Source organism: Nyctereutes procyonoides, unplaced genomic scaffold (assembly GCF_905146905.1).
Source record: "Nyctereutes procyonoides isolate TBG_1078 unplaced genomic scaffold, NYPRO_anot_genome, whole genome shotgun sequence".
Lineage (NCBI taxonomy): Eukaryota > Metazoa > Chordata > Mammalia > Carnivora > Canidae > Nyctereutes > Nyctereutes procyonoides.
The window spans coordinates 84,110,284-84,127,767 of NW_026575146.1; the positions used below are offsets into that span (position 1 = coordinate 84,110,284).

The window sequence follows — 17,484 nt, forward strand, 5'->3', positions numbered from 1 at the left end:
TCTAGACTCTTTTGGTGTTGAAGCACACTTTGCAATATGAAATAAAGGTAATGTGATATAGTCTTTTTTGGTAAAATTTCTTCAGTAATCCCCCATGCCTCCAAAAGAGAAAACAAAACAAAACAAAACAAAAAACCCAAGTCAATCTCTAATACATTTTTTGGGGGATATTTTACTAGTCTGTGACATCTAAAACCATGGCTCTATAATAAAGACCCCTCCCATCCCAATCTCATTTCTATCCCTTACTTCCTCCAGTTGAAAAAAAAAAAAAAAAAAAAAAAAAAACAGTTAAAAAACTTTGGACTCACTAGCCAAGAAGTTACTGTTCCTTAAAATGATATAAACAACCTAATCCCCCACTAAACAGTCAAATTGGAAGTTATACAAATATCCTAAAAATATTCATTCAAAATAAATAAAATTTCATAAAACTACATGCCCATCCCAAAGCATAAAATACTTACCCTGTATTCAAAATCTGCAAACTCCCTGCCCCCACGACCTCCTCTGAATCCACCACGAAATCCTCGAGGTGTAGTGAAAGTACCACCTCTGCCACCACCACGCCCTCGGCCACCACGGAAACCAAGACCTCCTCTGCCTCTGTACCCTCCACGACCACGGTTTGGACGAAGTGGGATTCCAAATGTTTCAGCATTTAATCTTCTTTCTTCAGCCCAGGTTGGTCTCCGTTCTCTGTTAGAAGAACAAATAATCTCTAGTGTATGACATTTTAAGAATGTTTTCCAGCAAAACTTTGTGGCACTAATTCCCAAATTAAGGATAAAGTAATTCCTAAAGATGAAATAAAAATAAGTACCTTATCTAAGTCATCACAAACTGTCCATGGCAATACGCTCCCATAATAATTGTTAAACTTCATGTGAAAATACGACCAGTATTAATTTCTTTCAAATATAGCTGATGAAACAAAATTTGTAACAACCCTCAATATAACAGGAATTCAAATATAATAGGATTGGCAATTGACTCTACTTTTCTCTCAGCCCCAATATGAGAGGACAAAGCCAAGAGAGGGAATTCTTGTCTCAGGAAGCTGGGAGCAGGAGAGTAAGTCCCCGAGTTTCTAGTACTCCTGGCTCAATCCATGGACCTTCGGTCAGATGTAGGTGTTTAAATTGCTACTGGTGCTGTCCTACAGCCAACTGCAGGACTCAGATCAGTATCACCCATTCAAGTTTATGCTGAAGTAGACAACTGCCACCAGGTGGCACCAAACTACCGTTAGGAGAAGAAAAATCTGGAATGGTAACTGCTAAACTGGATCCTTTAACTTAACAATTTTTTGGGCCCACCTTTGCTGCCATACAGCCAAGTTTTACTCTATCAGCAAACTTCAAAGTAACATTAGCACATTTGGCCATGGCTACATTTCAACTACACTGTAGGGGAGTAAAGTAAAAGGTCTCACATATTAGAGGAATGTTTTGTTTTAATTGCTAATTTCAAATGTGAATGCATCCCTAAACAAAAGTATATGGTTATTTCTTCTTCACAAAGAGTAGTATCATTGAAAATTTTAGTATGGATTATTCTTTTAGCAAAATAAAATATTAAAAAAATTTAGTCATTAGATTATATTTAAGTATTCATTAAACTTTGTGAATTTATAAGAAATTACTTCATAAGAGCAGCTTAAAGACTGTACCTATTATCATCACAAGAAATATTATCAAAGAAGGATTTGGTTTTGTCATAATAGCAATTAGGGCCAAGAGGATCTTCTTCATCTGCATTTCCTTCACTGTTCTGGGTATCAACTCCTGAGTCTCCTTTATCTTCACCATTTACAGGCTTCTCCTGCTTCTCAAGTTTATCTTCTAATGAAAATGAAGCACATACCAGAAAGTCAAGATTTATATTAAACATCCACAATTCACAAGTCAAATAACATTTTCTGAATAGAAAAGTGAAAACTCACCTTTCAATTTCAGTTTATTATGAAACTCTCTGTCTATTTCTTCCTTGTTAAATTGTGCGTTTGCACTTTCAAAGTCAAAGTCTTTCTCAAATTTCATTGGACCATCTCGTCGAATACCAAATCGTCCCCTGCCACCTCGATGACCCCCACGCCCTCTCCTTGGAGCTGAAGGAGCACCTGGAACTATATCAATAAAAAGAGAATAAGCTGATTTAAGACGGAAGCTATTACTGTGGTCTTTAAAAAAACGGTCAACAACAAAAATGCTTAAAAGTCTCTATACACATTACTATCTTAATTGGGGACACCTGGGTAGCTTAGCGGGGTGAACATCTGCCTTTGGCTCAGGAGGTGATCCCAGAGTCCCGGGATCAATTTCCACATCGAGCTCCCTGCATGGAGCCCGTTTCTTCCTCTGCCTGTGTCTCTCTCATGAACGAATAAATAAAAAAAAAAAAAAAAAAAAAAAAGATGAATTGGGGTACCTGGGTGGCTCAATTGGTTAAGTGTCCGACTCTTGGTTTTGGCTCAGGTCATGATCTTGTGGGTTATGAGATCAAGCCCCACATCAGGCTCCATGCTCTACAGGGAGTCTGCTTTAAGATCTTCTCCCTCTGTCCCCCCCCCACACTTCCTCGCTCTAAAAATAAACAAATCTCTAAAAATTATTAAAAATAAAAAAATGAAATTTCACTAATACTTAATACATAATGGACTGAGAAGAGTGCGCATGAAATTTATATTTATGGGGTCCACACTCATACATGTTATTCAGAGTGCACAACCAAAACCAAACTATTTCGGAGACTTCTGTAGTAAATTATTGTCATACTCCTTGAGGGAGGGGCTCTGCTCTGCTTATAGTTCTAATTCCTACAAAGTGTCAAACACATAGTGGGTTCTCAAAATTTAGGAAATGTTCTTTGAAAGGCTCACAGGAACTAAGATTTATAATAAGAAAATAAACAAATACTACTAATAAGCACACAGTATCACAGATAACACAAAAGCCCTGCCAGGTCTCAACCACTCCAACCACTTCCTCTTTCACCTTTCTTGTCACCCTCTAAATGGCTTCATATTATTCAGGTTTTCCTGTATCTATCCTTTCTCTACTATGCTAACAGAATTTATGAAATACGATAATGGAATACCAAGATAGCATATATTACAGTGAAAACTTGAGAACCTAAATACCCAACACAAGAGGAAGAGTTAAGAAAAAAATAAAAGAGGAATATGGAACAGTAGTTAATGTGAGTTAACAGAAACAGAGCACAAAGGAATATGAATTCAATGATTATAATTTTTTTAAAATTTTATTTATTTATTTATTTATTCATGATAGTCACACACAGAGAGAGAGAGGCAGAGACACAGGCAGAGGGAGAAGCAGGCTCCCTGCACCGAGAGCCCGACGTGGGATTCGATCCCGGGTCTCCAGGATCGCGCCCTGGGCCAAAGGCAGGCGCTAAACCGCTGCGCCACCCAGGGATCCCTGAATTCAATGATTATAATTATGTGAAAATAGTGACAAAGATCAGAAAGTGACTACACAGCAACAGACAGGTTGTGTTCAGTGTTCACTGAAGTTTGGCAAAATGCCCACATTTGAGAAAACAAACTACAAAAAACCACAGCAGTATATCCAGACACTTAAATCTAGATAAGCAGGATGTTTAAAATATTCAAGTTCACTATTAAAAACATGTTGGCCACAAGCTAAGGAAGTAAATATAGCATAATCTGTTTTTTAAAAAAAGTTCAAGTACAGTTTATGTTTGTAAAATCATAAGAAAAAAGGTCGGAAAGAATAGTCTCTGTTCTGTTAATGAACTTTAGGAGATGAATTTTGAAGGGCACTTAAAGGTACTTTTATTTATTACTTTATATGATTTTTAAATGATGGTAGTATGGCAATTATCTTATTTTGAGAAGTTCTTTCTTTCCCAAAACAAAAAAAAGTGAAATATAGTAAATCAAACCAAACCCTTTGTATTCCATGGCACACAGCACATACAAAAACACAGAGCAACATGCAGGAAAAATTCAGTATACATTTTTCTGAAATTAAAGGTCACTTTCTAATTATTATCTAAATAAGGTGATTATGCTTTACCTTTATTTTTTACTTGGACATCTAAAATTATAATTTATCCTGATTTATTTGAAAGTATTAATAAAATAAATGAATCGGGTAATGTTATTACAAAACAAAGTGTACAATCTTATTAACTCAATAATCATACAAGGCAGTTAAAAGTTCTTGAAACTATTTAAAAAAACCCAAAAAACTCAGGGTTTAAATCATTATAATGGGAAAACCTCAAACCTCAAGGTACTGATAATTCCCCTCCTAAAAGTATAGAAAACAATGAAAACAATTTTATAATGCTAACTTGAAACTGACATAAAAACATAAAAAAAAAGGGAACCCTGGGTGGCGCAGTGGTTTAGCGCCTGCCTTTGGCCCAGGGCGCGATCCTGGAGATCCGGGATCGAATCCCACGTCGGACTCCCGGTGTATGGAGCCTGCTTCTCCCTCTGCCTGTGTCTCTGCCTCTCTCTCTCTCTGTGTGTGTGACTATCATAAATAAATAAAAAATTAAAAAAAAAAAAAAAGATCACTCAAAAGCTCTAGAACTCCATATTAACTCAAGGCCACACAGATTCATTTCTTTAAAAAAAAAAAAAAAAAACATAAAAAAAAATACAAATGACAGTATTAAAGAGGAAACCACATGACAATGTAACTCTAAGTGCATAAATATTGCTGGCAGATAAATTCAATATACTGTAAGACAATTGTCTACCATCAAGTACAGTTTATTCCAGCAATGTAATGGTGATTAAAAAAGCAACACCTTTTAAGACATTTAGACACAAAAAATTTGAAAAAATATAGTGGTCCTATATGCCCATAATCTAGCTTCCCCTCAAACGGTAATATCTTACTTAACAACATTACCAAAACCAGGAAATTGACATTGGCACACCATAATTACACTATAAACCTAATTCTGATTTCAACAGGTTTTGTAGATACTCATTTTCTGGTGTCTCTTTATATGTAGTTATATAACATTCTGCTACATGTATACATCTATATAATGACTATCATAACCAAGATAAAGAAATGTTCTGTTACCACAATGAAAGTCCCTAGTGCTACTCCTTTATAGTCACCAACACCAGGCTTTCACTTATTTTTTTTTAAAGATTTATTTATTTGAGAGAGGGAGGGAGAGAATCTTAAGCAGACTCCCTGCTGAGCATGAAGCCTGTCATAGGGCTCCATCTCACAACACATGAGATCATGACCTGAGCCAAAATCAAGAGTTGGTCAGTTGCTCAACCCACTGAGCCACTCAGGCACTCTATAGGCTTTAATTTTTAAATAGTAATTATGCATCAAATGTTCTTTCTAATTGGGAAGTGCAGAATATGGCTTTCAGATTCAAATAACTTACCTATTTGTCTCTTGCTATCATTTCTGAGTTGCTCATTTTCTGGTCTTGAAACTTTGTGTACTTCAGCTATGAAAGATATACAAAGTCACAGATGAGCTCAGGACACAAAATCAAAAACTTTTGTGAAGTTCAAAATGGGAAGAACAAAGAAACCCATAACAAAAACAAAAAATCTATACCCCCACCACCATCACACTTTGAGTCAAGTGTGAAAGACTGAACATTCTATCAAGTTCAGTTTCTAGGATCATTCATATACAATAAATCTTTTTAATGAAAAATAAGGTGAATGGAAAATGTTGATCAGTCAATTAATGAATAATAAACAGCTAAAGTTCTACCTCGCCTGTGCTCTTGATTCTCTATTGCTTTTTGGCTGGTAGATGGTAAAGGCCTGGTTGATACAGGGCTCCTTCTCCCAACAGGTGCTGGAGCAGGTAAGTGGGCCGAGGCGGTCTGTACTGCTTGTTCCATGGTTGGGCTTTTTCTCAAAGGGTCTAACTGAGGGCTTGCACGACCTAAAACGTAACCAAAAGATAAGAAACTACCCTATCCTCTGGGGATTTCAAAATAATCTAGACCCTCAAAAAAATGCCTATAGTTTTATTTCTACTAATTTATATCTTTAGCACAAATTTGAATTTATCTATTTATTAGATCAGAGTTTAAAACTGGTTATCTTTAGTGGGCTAGGTCACTAGGCTAGTAAAGAAACATTAAAAAAAAAAAAAAAAACCAAAATCCCCAACAACCAACCAATTAACCAATGGAACTTTATTTGTATTTCTACCTGGTGGAATAAGATTTTAGTAAGTTTTTCAAAAACTGCTGCCTGGGCAATACTTCTCAGGAATATTATCAAAGATCATGATGTATGCAGGTAGGATGCAGGCTTTCCCCAATAATGACAAATGACAAACACAAGATTATATTGATGCTTTGGCCATTATTTCCAGAGGCTGTAACCTAAAATTTTTAGTACTTTCCGAAGAAATGTCTAAAGTGGTACTTTTATATCTGTAGGTATTATCTCCATTACATTATAAAGCAAGTAAAGAACTAGAAAGTTAGACAGGTGAAGTCCTTCAATACCTTAGGGGCTTGGACAATTATACAACAATACTCAAAGGCCAGCAACAAATACACCCTTCAGATTATTACACAGTAGCTATATTCATTTCTGGCCATTTGGAAGATCTTTTGGAAGCCTTTGCTTAATATGAGTTGTGTACTTACAAACTCCCATTTTTCCTTTTATGAGGTCAGAGTGTGGTCACAGTATGAACAGAAGAATGTAACATCAGATGCTCCCATCATGTTTTGTCTCTATAATGTTTGCTGCAAATCTCTGTTGAAGGTGCTTTCATATCCCATGATATTGCACCATAATATGTTCTGCTTAAGAAAATTCTGCTCATTTCATGTAAAAAAGAAAATTCCAAGTATGCTGTAAATGTTACTACCCAACTGTGCATATGTGCACAGGCTCCAACCACTGGTGAATTGGTGAGTGTTGACAATGCATTGGTTTCCATGTACCAGATGCTTTAGGGACTGTTTATTAGTAATTTTCCCAAGTTTATGGTTCTTGAAAGCTTGTAAATTACAAATGTGTATCATTATTTCTAGCCATTAATGCCAAAGCTTACTCTACCATTAACAGAAACAATGCAATATTCCATTGATCATAATGGGAATCATGGTGGCTTGTGGAAGTTCTAGCCTATGAGAAAATATTTTGTGATTACTTATCACCTTATACAGGGATTTACTTATAAACAAGTGCTAAGTTTTTTGAAAAGCCTATTATTCAATTTCACAGTATTGATTACTGTAATATAAATAATATTTAAATGATATACTTTTTTTTTTTAATGATATACTTTTTTTAAAAAAAAGTTTTATTTCTGAGAAAGAGTGAGCAAGAGAGCGCAAGTGAGCGGGAATGCACACCTGCACAAGCTGGGAGGTAGAGGCAGAGGGAGAGGAGAAGCAGACTCCCCAGTGAGCAGGGAGCTGATGTGGGGCTTGATCCCAGGACCCTGGGATCATGAGCTAAGCTGAAAGCAGATGTTTAACCAACTGAACCACCTACGCGTCCCTAAATGACCTTATAAATTTCTATAACTTGTCTCATTTAGGCTTTTGAGAAAAGATCCTGTGACCCACAAGTGTTGCAGAACCACAAGTGATGGGCTGATCACTGCAAGCAAGGACTCGTCTGCTGTGCACTTTCAAAACCTGTATGACTAAAGTCTTCTAAGTCATACTGATAGCTGCGTTATACACAGGGAAATGCAGGTAACGCAGGACATACTGTTAGGAATAAACCCAGAAGCTGGTTTCAGCATAATAAAAACACAGCCCCTTGACTTATCTGCATATTCTTACCAGTTCAAAGAAAATTCTAGTATTTTAATTCTGTAAAGTTCAGAAGTTTTCATTTATAAAACTTAAATGTAGAGTCCCAGGCTTTTTTGTTCACTGCTTTATATAAATATACCTCTCTCTTATAATATATACTCGAAAAATTTTACACTTGATCTTAGCCAAAAGGCCAAGAAGCGATTGTACTTGAAAACATTTTAAATCTATTTAAAATATATTTTAGTCCTAAGTATGAGGGAAAGAAACTAGATCTACTTTTCCCAATTTCAGTATATGTGCTGCTGAAGCGAGCAGAGATCTACCTTTTTTAGAAAAGATTTTTATTGACTGATTGAGAGAGAGAGAGGGAGGGAGGGAGAGAGAGAGAGGCAGAGACACAGGCAGAGGGAGAAGCAGGCTCCATGCAGGGAGCCCGACACAGGACTCTATCCCAGGTCTCCAGGATCAGGCCCTGGGCTACAGGTGGCGTTAAACCGCTGCGCCACCAGGACTGCCCAGATCTACTTTTCCCAGATGATTAGGGAGTTGTCAGTCCCAACATCACTTACTGGGCAGCCAGCCTTCCTCTACTAATTTAAAAATATCTTTATCATGTATTAATCACTTATTTATATTTGGAACTATTTCTGACTTTATTTATTAGAGCTAGACAGAGGGAGCACAAACAGAAGGAGAGGAAGGAGCAGACTCGACACTGAGCAGCGAGCCTGTTGCAGGGCTCCATCCCAGGACCCTGGGATCGTGACCTGAGCCAAAGGCAGACACTTAACCATCGGAGCCACCCACGTGCTGCAATTAAGACAAATTTTTAAAATAAAAGTAATGACACAGGGCTTACCTACTTGATAATAAAATACATATAAAATAAAGCAGTGCAGGAATTAAATTAAAAAATCTTAAAAAAATGTCTGTCTATACGTCCATTTTTTTTTTAGGTCTGTGTATCTTTTATTAAGTTCTCCTACAATTCCACTTAGATTTATTAAAAGTATTGTAAATTTTTTAAAAAGATTTATTTATTTATTTATTCATGAGAGAGAGAGAGAGAGAGACAGACAGACACAACACAGGAGGAGGGAGAAACAGGCTCCAGGCCAGGAGCCCGATGTGGGACTCGATCCCGGGACTCCAGGATCGCGCCCTGGGCCAAAGGCAGGCACTAAAAAGCTGAGCCACCCAGGGATCCCAAAAGTATTGTAAATTTAATTAATATGAGACACAACATCTTCCCAATAGTACATCTCTGTATCTAGGAATAAGATCTGTTTCTCTGATTACATGTGACTTCTTTTATGTCCCTCTACTACATTTTGTATTTTCTACAGAGGTCTGCTGAATTTCTTATGTATCTCACATATAATTTCTATTTCTTTATTGTGAACATCTTCTTTTATCTCCATTATATGATCAGTGGGTTAGGTTTTAGGACAACTACTTTTTTTTTTTTTAAAGATTTTATTTATTTATTCATGAGACACACACACACACAGAGAGAGGCAGAGACACAGGCAGAGGGAGAAGCAGGTTCCATGCAGAGAGCCTGATGTGGGACTCGATCCCAGGTCTCCAGGATCAGGCCCTGGGCTGAAGGCAGCACTAAACTGCTAAGCCACCCGGGCTGCCCCTACTATTGGTTTTTATATGTATAACTTTATAGTTTACCTCTAATTGTAGTCCTTTAGTTCTAGGTTTTTCAGTGAATTCTTAATTCCAAATAGAAAAGTTGTAACACTGGCAAATAATATTAATCCCAATATTTATGCTGATTTTTTTTTTCATGTGTTCTTGATTTAGCTAAAAATTCCTGAAAGAGGGCAGCCCGGGTGGCTCAGCAGTAAGGTTAATGTTCACTACTGATTAAAATAGCTAACATCTACTAAGTACTATGTTAATGGCACTATGCTAAGGGCACTATATACATATTTAAAATGTGATTCTCATAAGTTATCAATAAAGCCCCATTTTATTTATTTTTATTTTTTAAGATTTCATTTATTTATTTAGAGAGTGCATGCACAAGCAGGGGGGAGAGAGACTTTGAAGCAGATTCTGTGCTCCATGTGGAGCCCACTGCAGGGCTTGATCACACAACCTTGATATCAAGACCTGAGCTGAAACTAAGAGTCAGCCAGCCGTTCAACCAACTGAGCCACTCAGGGGCCCCTTTATGTTACCTTTTTAAAGATTTTATTTTTAAGTAATCTCTATAACCCAATGTGAGGCACAAATCCACATCCCCAAAATCAAGAGTCATGTGCTCCACTGACTGAGTCAGCCAGGTGCCCCTAAGGTCCCATTTTATAGTTTAGAAAACTAAGCCTTGAAAAGATGAAGAATTTTATCTAAGAAAGAATTCGTAAAAGGAAAAAAATCCAAAACAGCTACACAGAAATATACACTTCTATTAACCTAGAAAGAAGTCTGAAGAGTATAAAACAAAAAGTAATTGTTATTTCTGAATAGCAGGACTATGGGTGTTTTTATTTTCTTCCTTATATTTACTATATTTCTTTTTTTTTTTAAGATTTTATTTATTTATTCATCGACACAGAGAGAGAGAGAGAGAGAGAGAGAGGCAGAGACACAGGCAGAGGGAGAAGCAGGCTCCATGCAGGGAGCCCGATGTGGGACTCAATCCCGGGTCTCCGGATCACACCCCAGGCTGCAGGCGGCGCCAAACCGCTGCACCACCGGGGCTGCCGTATTTACTATATTTCTAATTCATCTACAACAAATTTTTAGAATGTTAAAAAATTAAGTTATATGAAATCAATATGAATGACAGTAAAATATCTAAAGTGAAACGCATAGGATTATGTTTAGTATTAGCTTGATTTTACCCTCAAGAGCTTTAAACAATACTGTCCTGTAATTATAGCATCCTTCTGAAATGATTTTATATTGTTTTATTTAAAAGTGAACATCCATATAAGGCAATGAGCCAATAACAACCACTTCAGGTGCAGGTAAAAACAGATACAGAATCTTGGGACCACCAAAGACTACAAAACTGGCTGGTAGAAAAATAGTTAAAAAAAAAAAAAAATTAAACAGGGACACCTGGGTGGTTCAGCAGTTGAGCATCTGCCTTTGGCTCAGGTCATGATCCTGGGGTCCTGGGATTGAGTCCCACATCAGGCTCCCCGCAGGGAGCCTGCTTCTCCCTCTGCCTAGGTCTCTGCCTGTCTCTCTCTATATCTCATGAATAAATAAATCTTAAAAATTAAACAGGATCCTTCAAGAGGCTAATTATAACGCACATTGCCAAACTCCAAGAATTCTGATATAGCAGTTGTCAGGATCTCCTTTTTTTTGTCAGTTTGGTCGGGTTTTTAAAAAGATTTTATTTATTTATTTGAGAGAGAGTGTGTGACAATGAACAGGGGGAGAGGGAGACCAGATTTCCCACTGAGCAGCTGCCAGATGTGGGGCTCAATCCCAGGACTCTGGGATCATGACCCGAGCTGAAGGCAGAAGCTTAACCAACTGAGCCACACAGGTGCCCCAGGATCTACATTTTTAAGAAGCACCCCAGATGAAGATTTGGTTGTGGGTAGCCCACACTAAGAACCACTGCTCTAGATTCTGTGAGCATGCTAGGAAAGACCCAACAGCATAAAACAGTTTGGTTTTTTTAAGCTGCCATTCAAGTTATCAAGTTCATCTTGAGTGGTGATGCTGGTACTAATTAGATATATGTAAGTATTATATACAAGTCATATAATTGCATTGCAAAAAAGTGCCAAGCTTAGAGAATGTTCACTGGTTCCCAGTTTTATGATCTCAGAATTGTAAAGAGTCTTAAATAATGCATGTCATTCAATAATATTCTCATTGCAACAGCAATTAAGAGAAAAATCTTAAAAGGACCAAATAGAAAGTATACATGTGATTTGCAAGCTGTAAAAGGTCTTACATTCAGAGAAAGACAAAGACCACTAAAGATGTTATGAATGGAAACATACAAAGGAAAAAAAAGCTTACCTTGAGATAACTGTGTTTTTAGTGATCTCGTATCCTGTGTAAAGGCAGAACCAACTGCACTACTTTGGGATAGGGTACCACTGTTTGATGTTTCTGTTCCAAAGGATGTCAAAGAGCTTCCAGCTTTAAGATATTTTTTTTAATGACAAAAAAAACATGTATTTTTTAATTTAAACTTTTCAATTACATAAAGTAATATACCATTTTAATGATGATAAAAACTGCTGCCATCCCTCCCCTGCAACATGCATGCAAATGAATAATCCTGGAAATTAATGAACGCGCATAAAAAATAATTTGACAAATCTTCTAAACTTTATGAAGAAAGCAAACCAACATATATTCCAGCATTCTTGGATGTAAATTTTTATACAGCAATACTGTCCTTATGGAGCTAAGACAGTAAAGACCCATGTCGGATAGAGAAGTAGCAGAAATGGTACAGTCTACACCAGTATTGTAATTATTTTAATACTGGGTATCTGCACAAACAGCCAAATTGGCAGACATGTCTATGAAGAGCTTGTCCAGCATTTCCAAGGCAAGCCAATGGACTCCCGCTCATTTCAATGCTTCCCTCCAGGATGGTACCGTGGGGCTGCATTCTGCCTAAAGCAACCACAAAAAGTTCTGGTAATATGAGTAACAAATTCCTACAAAGGGCCCAAATTCTTCGCTACATGAGGTTATGTCAATCTCCTCTAAATTTCTACAGTACTTACAGATCATTCATTCACTTTTCATATGCTATGTTCTCTTCTATTTAATCTATGTAGGTTTTCTCCAGAAGGCACTATTTCAGTTTCTCTTCTTCCCCTACCTCTAAAGATGGTAGTCAGAACCTGAAGATGGTAGTCAGAACAATCTCTTGGTGAAATACGGATATGTGATAATCACATTACAGTGCTTAGGATCCTGTGATGGCTTTCCACTGCCCTCAATATAAAAGTTCAGACTACGTACCTCAATTTATAAGGCCCTACCCTTATTTGCTTACCTCTTCTCTCACCACTTTTCTTATTTTCACTGGTCTACTCCATAGCAGTTTACTCATCTGCACTTAAATATTTGAAGACCATGATCATGCCTCTCACCACCTTCTCATTTCCAAGCTAAGCAACTCCAGTTCCTTCAACCATTACTCACCTTCCCACAGTCTTTAACACCACTCCCTCCAATTTAATAAATCTTAGTTCTTCATATCCCTTTTAAAACAGGGCATCAGAACCTAGCATAGAATCTCAGACAATAAGAATCAATGGGACTCCCTTGAAGGTGTAATCTAGTTAGGCTAGAGACCTCGCCAGCTCAGGAGAGGCCCAACATAACCTCCCACATTGCCAGAAATGTGGGGACTAAGGCTCTCAATCCATCCCATTATCACTAGTTTTTCTGGGCAATGACCAAGACATAAGCCACTCTGATGATATATAGTCTTATCTCCATGCTGCTTTGTTTCTCCACCTCCTCTAACCTCCCACTGCTTGCTCTCTGATTAGCAAACTCTATTTTTATTTCCTCCATCTCTTTTCTGAGTTCCTTACTCTAATTCGCCTGATTTATCTCAAATTATTTTTTTTTTTAGGATTTATTTATTTGAGAGAAAAAAAGAACAGAGGGGAGGGGCAAAAGGAGAGGAAGAATTTTAAGCAGATTCCACACTGAGCATGGAGCCTGATGTGAGGCTCAATCTCACAACCCTGAGATCACAACTTGAGCCAAGAGTGGGATGATTAACTGACCGCACCACATAGGCGCCCCTCAAATTGTTTTTTACATATGGTGTGAGGTAGGGGCCAAGGTTAATATTTTTCTAAGTAGATATTGGAACATTATTGGTTAAGGATATTTTCCCCTCTCCATTGAACTGCACTGGCCATCTCTGTTTTAAATCAGTATTTAAGTCTATTTCTGTATGCTCTATTCTTTACTTCCGGTCTATTTGTCTATCCTTATATCAATAATTCACTGTTCTGATTTCTCTAACTTTACAGTAAATCTTGAAACCACAAATAAACCTCAAACTTTCTTCTTCTTTTCAGTAGGTTCCATGCCCAGCATGGAACCCAACACAGGTCTTGAACTAATGACCCTGAAATAAAGGCCTGAGCTGAGATCTAAGAATTGGATGCTTAAACTCTCAAAGCCACCCAGATGCCTCAACTTTCTTCTTCTTCAAGACTATTTTGGCTATTCTAGGTTTTATATTTCCAAATAAATAGTAGAATCAGCATGTCGATCTATCTTTCCTTCCTTCCTTCCTTCCTTCCTTCCTTCCTTCCTTCCTTCCTTCCTTCCTTCCCTTTTCTTTCTTTCCTTCCTCCCTCCCTCCCCCCCTTTCTTTCTTTCTGAGAGACAAAACAAGGGAGAGGAAGAGCAGGGGTGGGAGGCAGAGGGAGAGAATCCCAAGCAGGCTCCATTTCCAGCTATGAGTCCAGCATGAGGCATAACCTCATGACCCTGAGATCATGACCTGAGCCAAAATCAAGAGTCAGATGCCCAACTGACTGAGCTACCCAAGTGCCCGTCAATTTCTATTTTAAAATGTCTACTGGGATTCTGATTGGGATTATGTTCACTCTGTAAATCAATTTGGGAAAAATATTACCTTAAAAGTAAGAATACTGAATCTTACAACCAATGAGCCTGGATCAACTCTCCATTTATTTAGAACTTTAATTTCTCTCAGCAATATTTTGTGGTTTTCCTTATAGAGCAGTTTTGTCAACTTTAGCACTATTATCATTTGCACTATTATCATTTTGTGAGGAGTTGACCTCTGTATTTTATAATGTTAGGTAGTATCCCTGGCCTCTACCCTCTACATACTAGTAGTATCCTTCAGTTGTGATAACCAAAAATGTCTCCACATGTTACCAAATGTCTCCTGCAGGAGAAACAATCCTTCTTTATCTCTGGTAGTACCCCTGATAAAGCTTTAAGTTTCTTTGTCTGATGTTAATTTGTCTAATATAGTTTTATTAGTGTTTGTATGGTACAACATGCTGTTTCTTATTCTTTTCCCTTCTGTCTTTCAGTGTATTTCTTTTTTTTTTTTAATTTTTATTTATTTATGATAGTCACACACAGAGAGAGAGAGGCAGAGACACAGGCAGAGGGAGAAGCAGGCTCCATGCACTGGGAGCCCGATGTGGGATTCGATCCCGGGTCTCCAGGATCGCGCCCTGGGCCAAAGGCAGGAGCCAAACCACTGCGCCACCCAGGGATCCCCTTTTCAGTGTATTTCTTATAAAAAATATATAGTTGGGTCTTGTAATTTTTTTTTAATTCAGTTTGATGATCTGCCTTTTACACCTGGAATGTTTAATTCCCTTACACTTTACCAAAGTGGATCTTTAACACTCCTCAGTCTGTCAGCCCCAATGTATTAAATGTTTATAAGTTTTATGCTCTATGCTAAGTATAAAGTTCATAAGCATGTCTTCTAAATGTTCATCAAACTCAGAGGTTAAAAATTAATCTGTATGAAACACTGGAGACCTAAGAGAATCACTGTCTAATATGGTTTGACTATTTAACCAGTTAAAATGTACCCATTTGTCTGTCTATTCAGTCATTAGTCCTCTGTCTTATCCACAAAGTGTATTATGAGACTTAGCATGGTATGGCTGTTTTGCTGTTTCCTTTTGCTGTTTATCCCTTCCTAATGATCCTGTGGGATCATTAATTTTTCCTAAGGATTCATAAATTAAAGTCAATAAAGACCAAATCTTTGCACTTAAGAATCATTTTAGCATCAGCTTAAAACAAAACAAAACAAAACAAAACAAAACAGTGTTTTAATTGTCTGGTGTATCACTCCTTTCAATGTGTAAAAGTATCTGATTCCTCACTATCTTGAAAAATATTATACATATACTCAAACTTTTGGGCTTTTTCCAAACTGATACTGAGAAACAGTGTCTCAGTACAAATTTTATGTATCTTATTATTAACGAAATTTAATCATTTTTCCATGTTTAGGGGACATTTGTATTCCTTTCTTTCTGAAAAAGGCAAAGTTAATTATTAGTTCCTAACACCTGCCTCTCTTTCTGCTGGGTTGTAGGTTATTTCTGGAAGCCCTATAGATAGTAATCCTTTATGATATAAGCTGCAAAAAAAAAAAACCCTATAAAAAGACTATAATATATAAACACTAAAATGGAGAAAATTTTTCCCTAAAATAGCAAGTGTTTCCCTGATTTAAACTTCCTTTTTAAGTCAGAATATTGTACTATATTCTTACAACAAAGTAAGCTAGAGAAAAGAAAATGTTATTAGGGAAATCATATGGGGACAACTGGGTGGTTGAGTTAGTTAAGTATCCAACTATTGGTTTTAGCCCAGGTTATAATCTCAGGGTCGTGAGACTAAGGCCAGTTTCTGCTCAAGATTCTCTCTTCCTCTCCGCCTCTCCACCTGCTCATGCATGTATTCTTTTTGCTCAAATAAATATCTTAAAAAAAAATAAGGTAGCAAAAATACATTTACTAATGTCTTTATTGGAAAAAACCCACACATAAGTGAATCTGCACAGTTCAAACCCATTTGTTCAAGGATTAATTGCGCTAGGGATCGATTAAAGTCTGGCTTAATCTGTGCCAACACAAACCATATCTAGGTTTCTCCTTTTCTAAAAAACACCTACTACCTTAGTCAATGCTCCAATTTTCCTCCTCCTCCTCATTTAACAACTTCTAAATATTATATATAGCTCTCTAGTCACTCCACAAATTATCTTACCAATATGGAAATCAACAAATGAAACAGTTAACTAGCAACTCCCAATAATATTAAAATTAGATAAAAACATTTATAAGAAATAGATACTCTGGTTAGAAGAGCAGGCTCTGAAGGATGGCAGAAACAGTATTTACTATGTAACACTATGTGCTAGACCCTATTCTAATTCTTAAAACCTATTAAGTCATGCAAACTTCACAGTAATGTATAAAGTAAGTATAGTAATAATCTCAATGTTAGCCAACTATTCAATTTAGTGAAAGGAGTCTCAAAAGGATAATTTACAATGTCCCTCATTAAATCCTCAGAATAGGATACTAATAGTTACAGCTAACAGGGTAAAAATGGACTTACCTCCTTCCTATATCATCACATTAGGAGATACTAGTTAACTATGGCAATGCCAAACTTTATGACTTGATTAAAATGGTGACCAGGCAACGTCTCCATTATAAAGGCACAATGTTGTCCCCTCTGTAATTAATTAACTGTGGGATTCTTTAAGGCCATTCTAACATTCTGCCCAATACTGTTCACCCAATGATTTTTAGCATCCACTGATAATCTTTGCTAATTCATACACTAAATATTACAAAAATGGTGATTTTCTATATCTACCCAACCTTCTATTTATTAGCTGGCACTTTTCGGATTAAAAAAAAAAAGAGCATTGTTGGGGCACCTGGCTGGCTCAGTTGAAAGTGTATGTAACTCTTAATCTTGGGGTCATGAGTTTGAGCCTCACATTGGGTGTAGAGATTACTTTAAAAAAAAAAAAAAAAGAGCATTGTTTCCCCCCTTTTCAAGGGGCCCATGTTCCCTCTAGTGGGAAATGGTACTTAGAAACCAAGAACTGGGTCTACACATATTCTTTGCTACAGGTATCACTGCTTCTAGATCCTTTCTATGAAGAGTCAGGAAGTAACCAGTTTTTAAAAAACAAGTTCACAT

The 17,484-nt window shown here is 37.0% G+C and overlaps 1 protein-coding gene across 2 annotated transcripts in view; it reads right to left on the minus strand.

The window, feature by feature from the left end:
• The window catches only part of LSM14A (LSM14A mRNA processing body assembly factor), a 56,624-nt gene that overhangs the window by 6,588 nt on the left and 32,552 nt on the right, over positions 1-17,484 (minus strand). For both annotated transcript variants that reach the window (XM_055309884.1, XM_055309883.1), the window contains exons 4-9: positions 11,788-11,910; positions 5,757-5,933; positions 5,416-5,481; positions 1,946-2,128; positions 1,673-1,844; positions 468-699 (exon numbers count right to left, since the gene is read on the minus strand). In XM_055309884.1, coding sequence (XP_055165859.1) covers positions 468-699; positions 1,673-1,844; positions 1,946-2,128; positions 5,416-5,481; positions 5,757-5,933; positions 11,788-11,910 — 953 coding nt within the window. The remainder of the gene's footprint in view (positions 1-467; positions 700-1,672; positions 1,845-1,945; positions 2,129-5,415; positions 5,482-5,756; positions 5,934-11,787; positions 11,911-17,484) is intronic.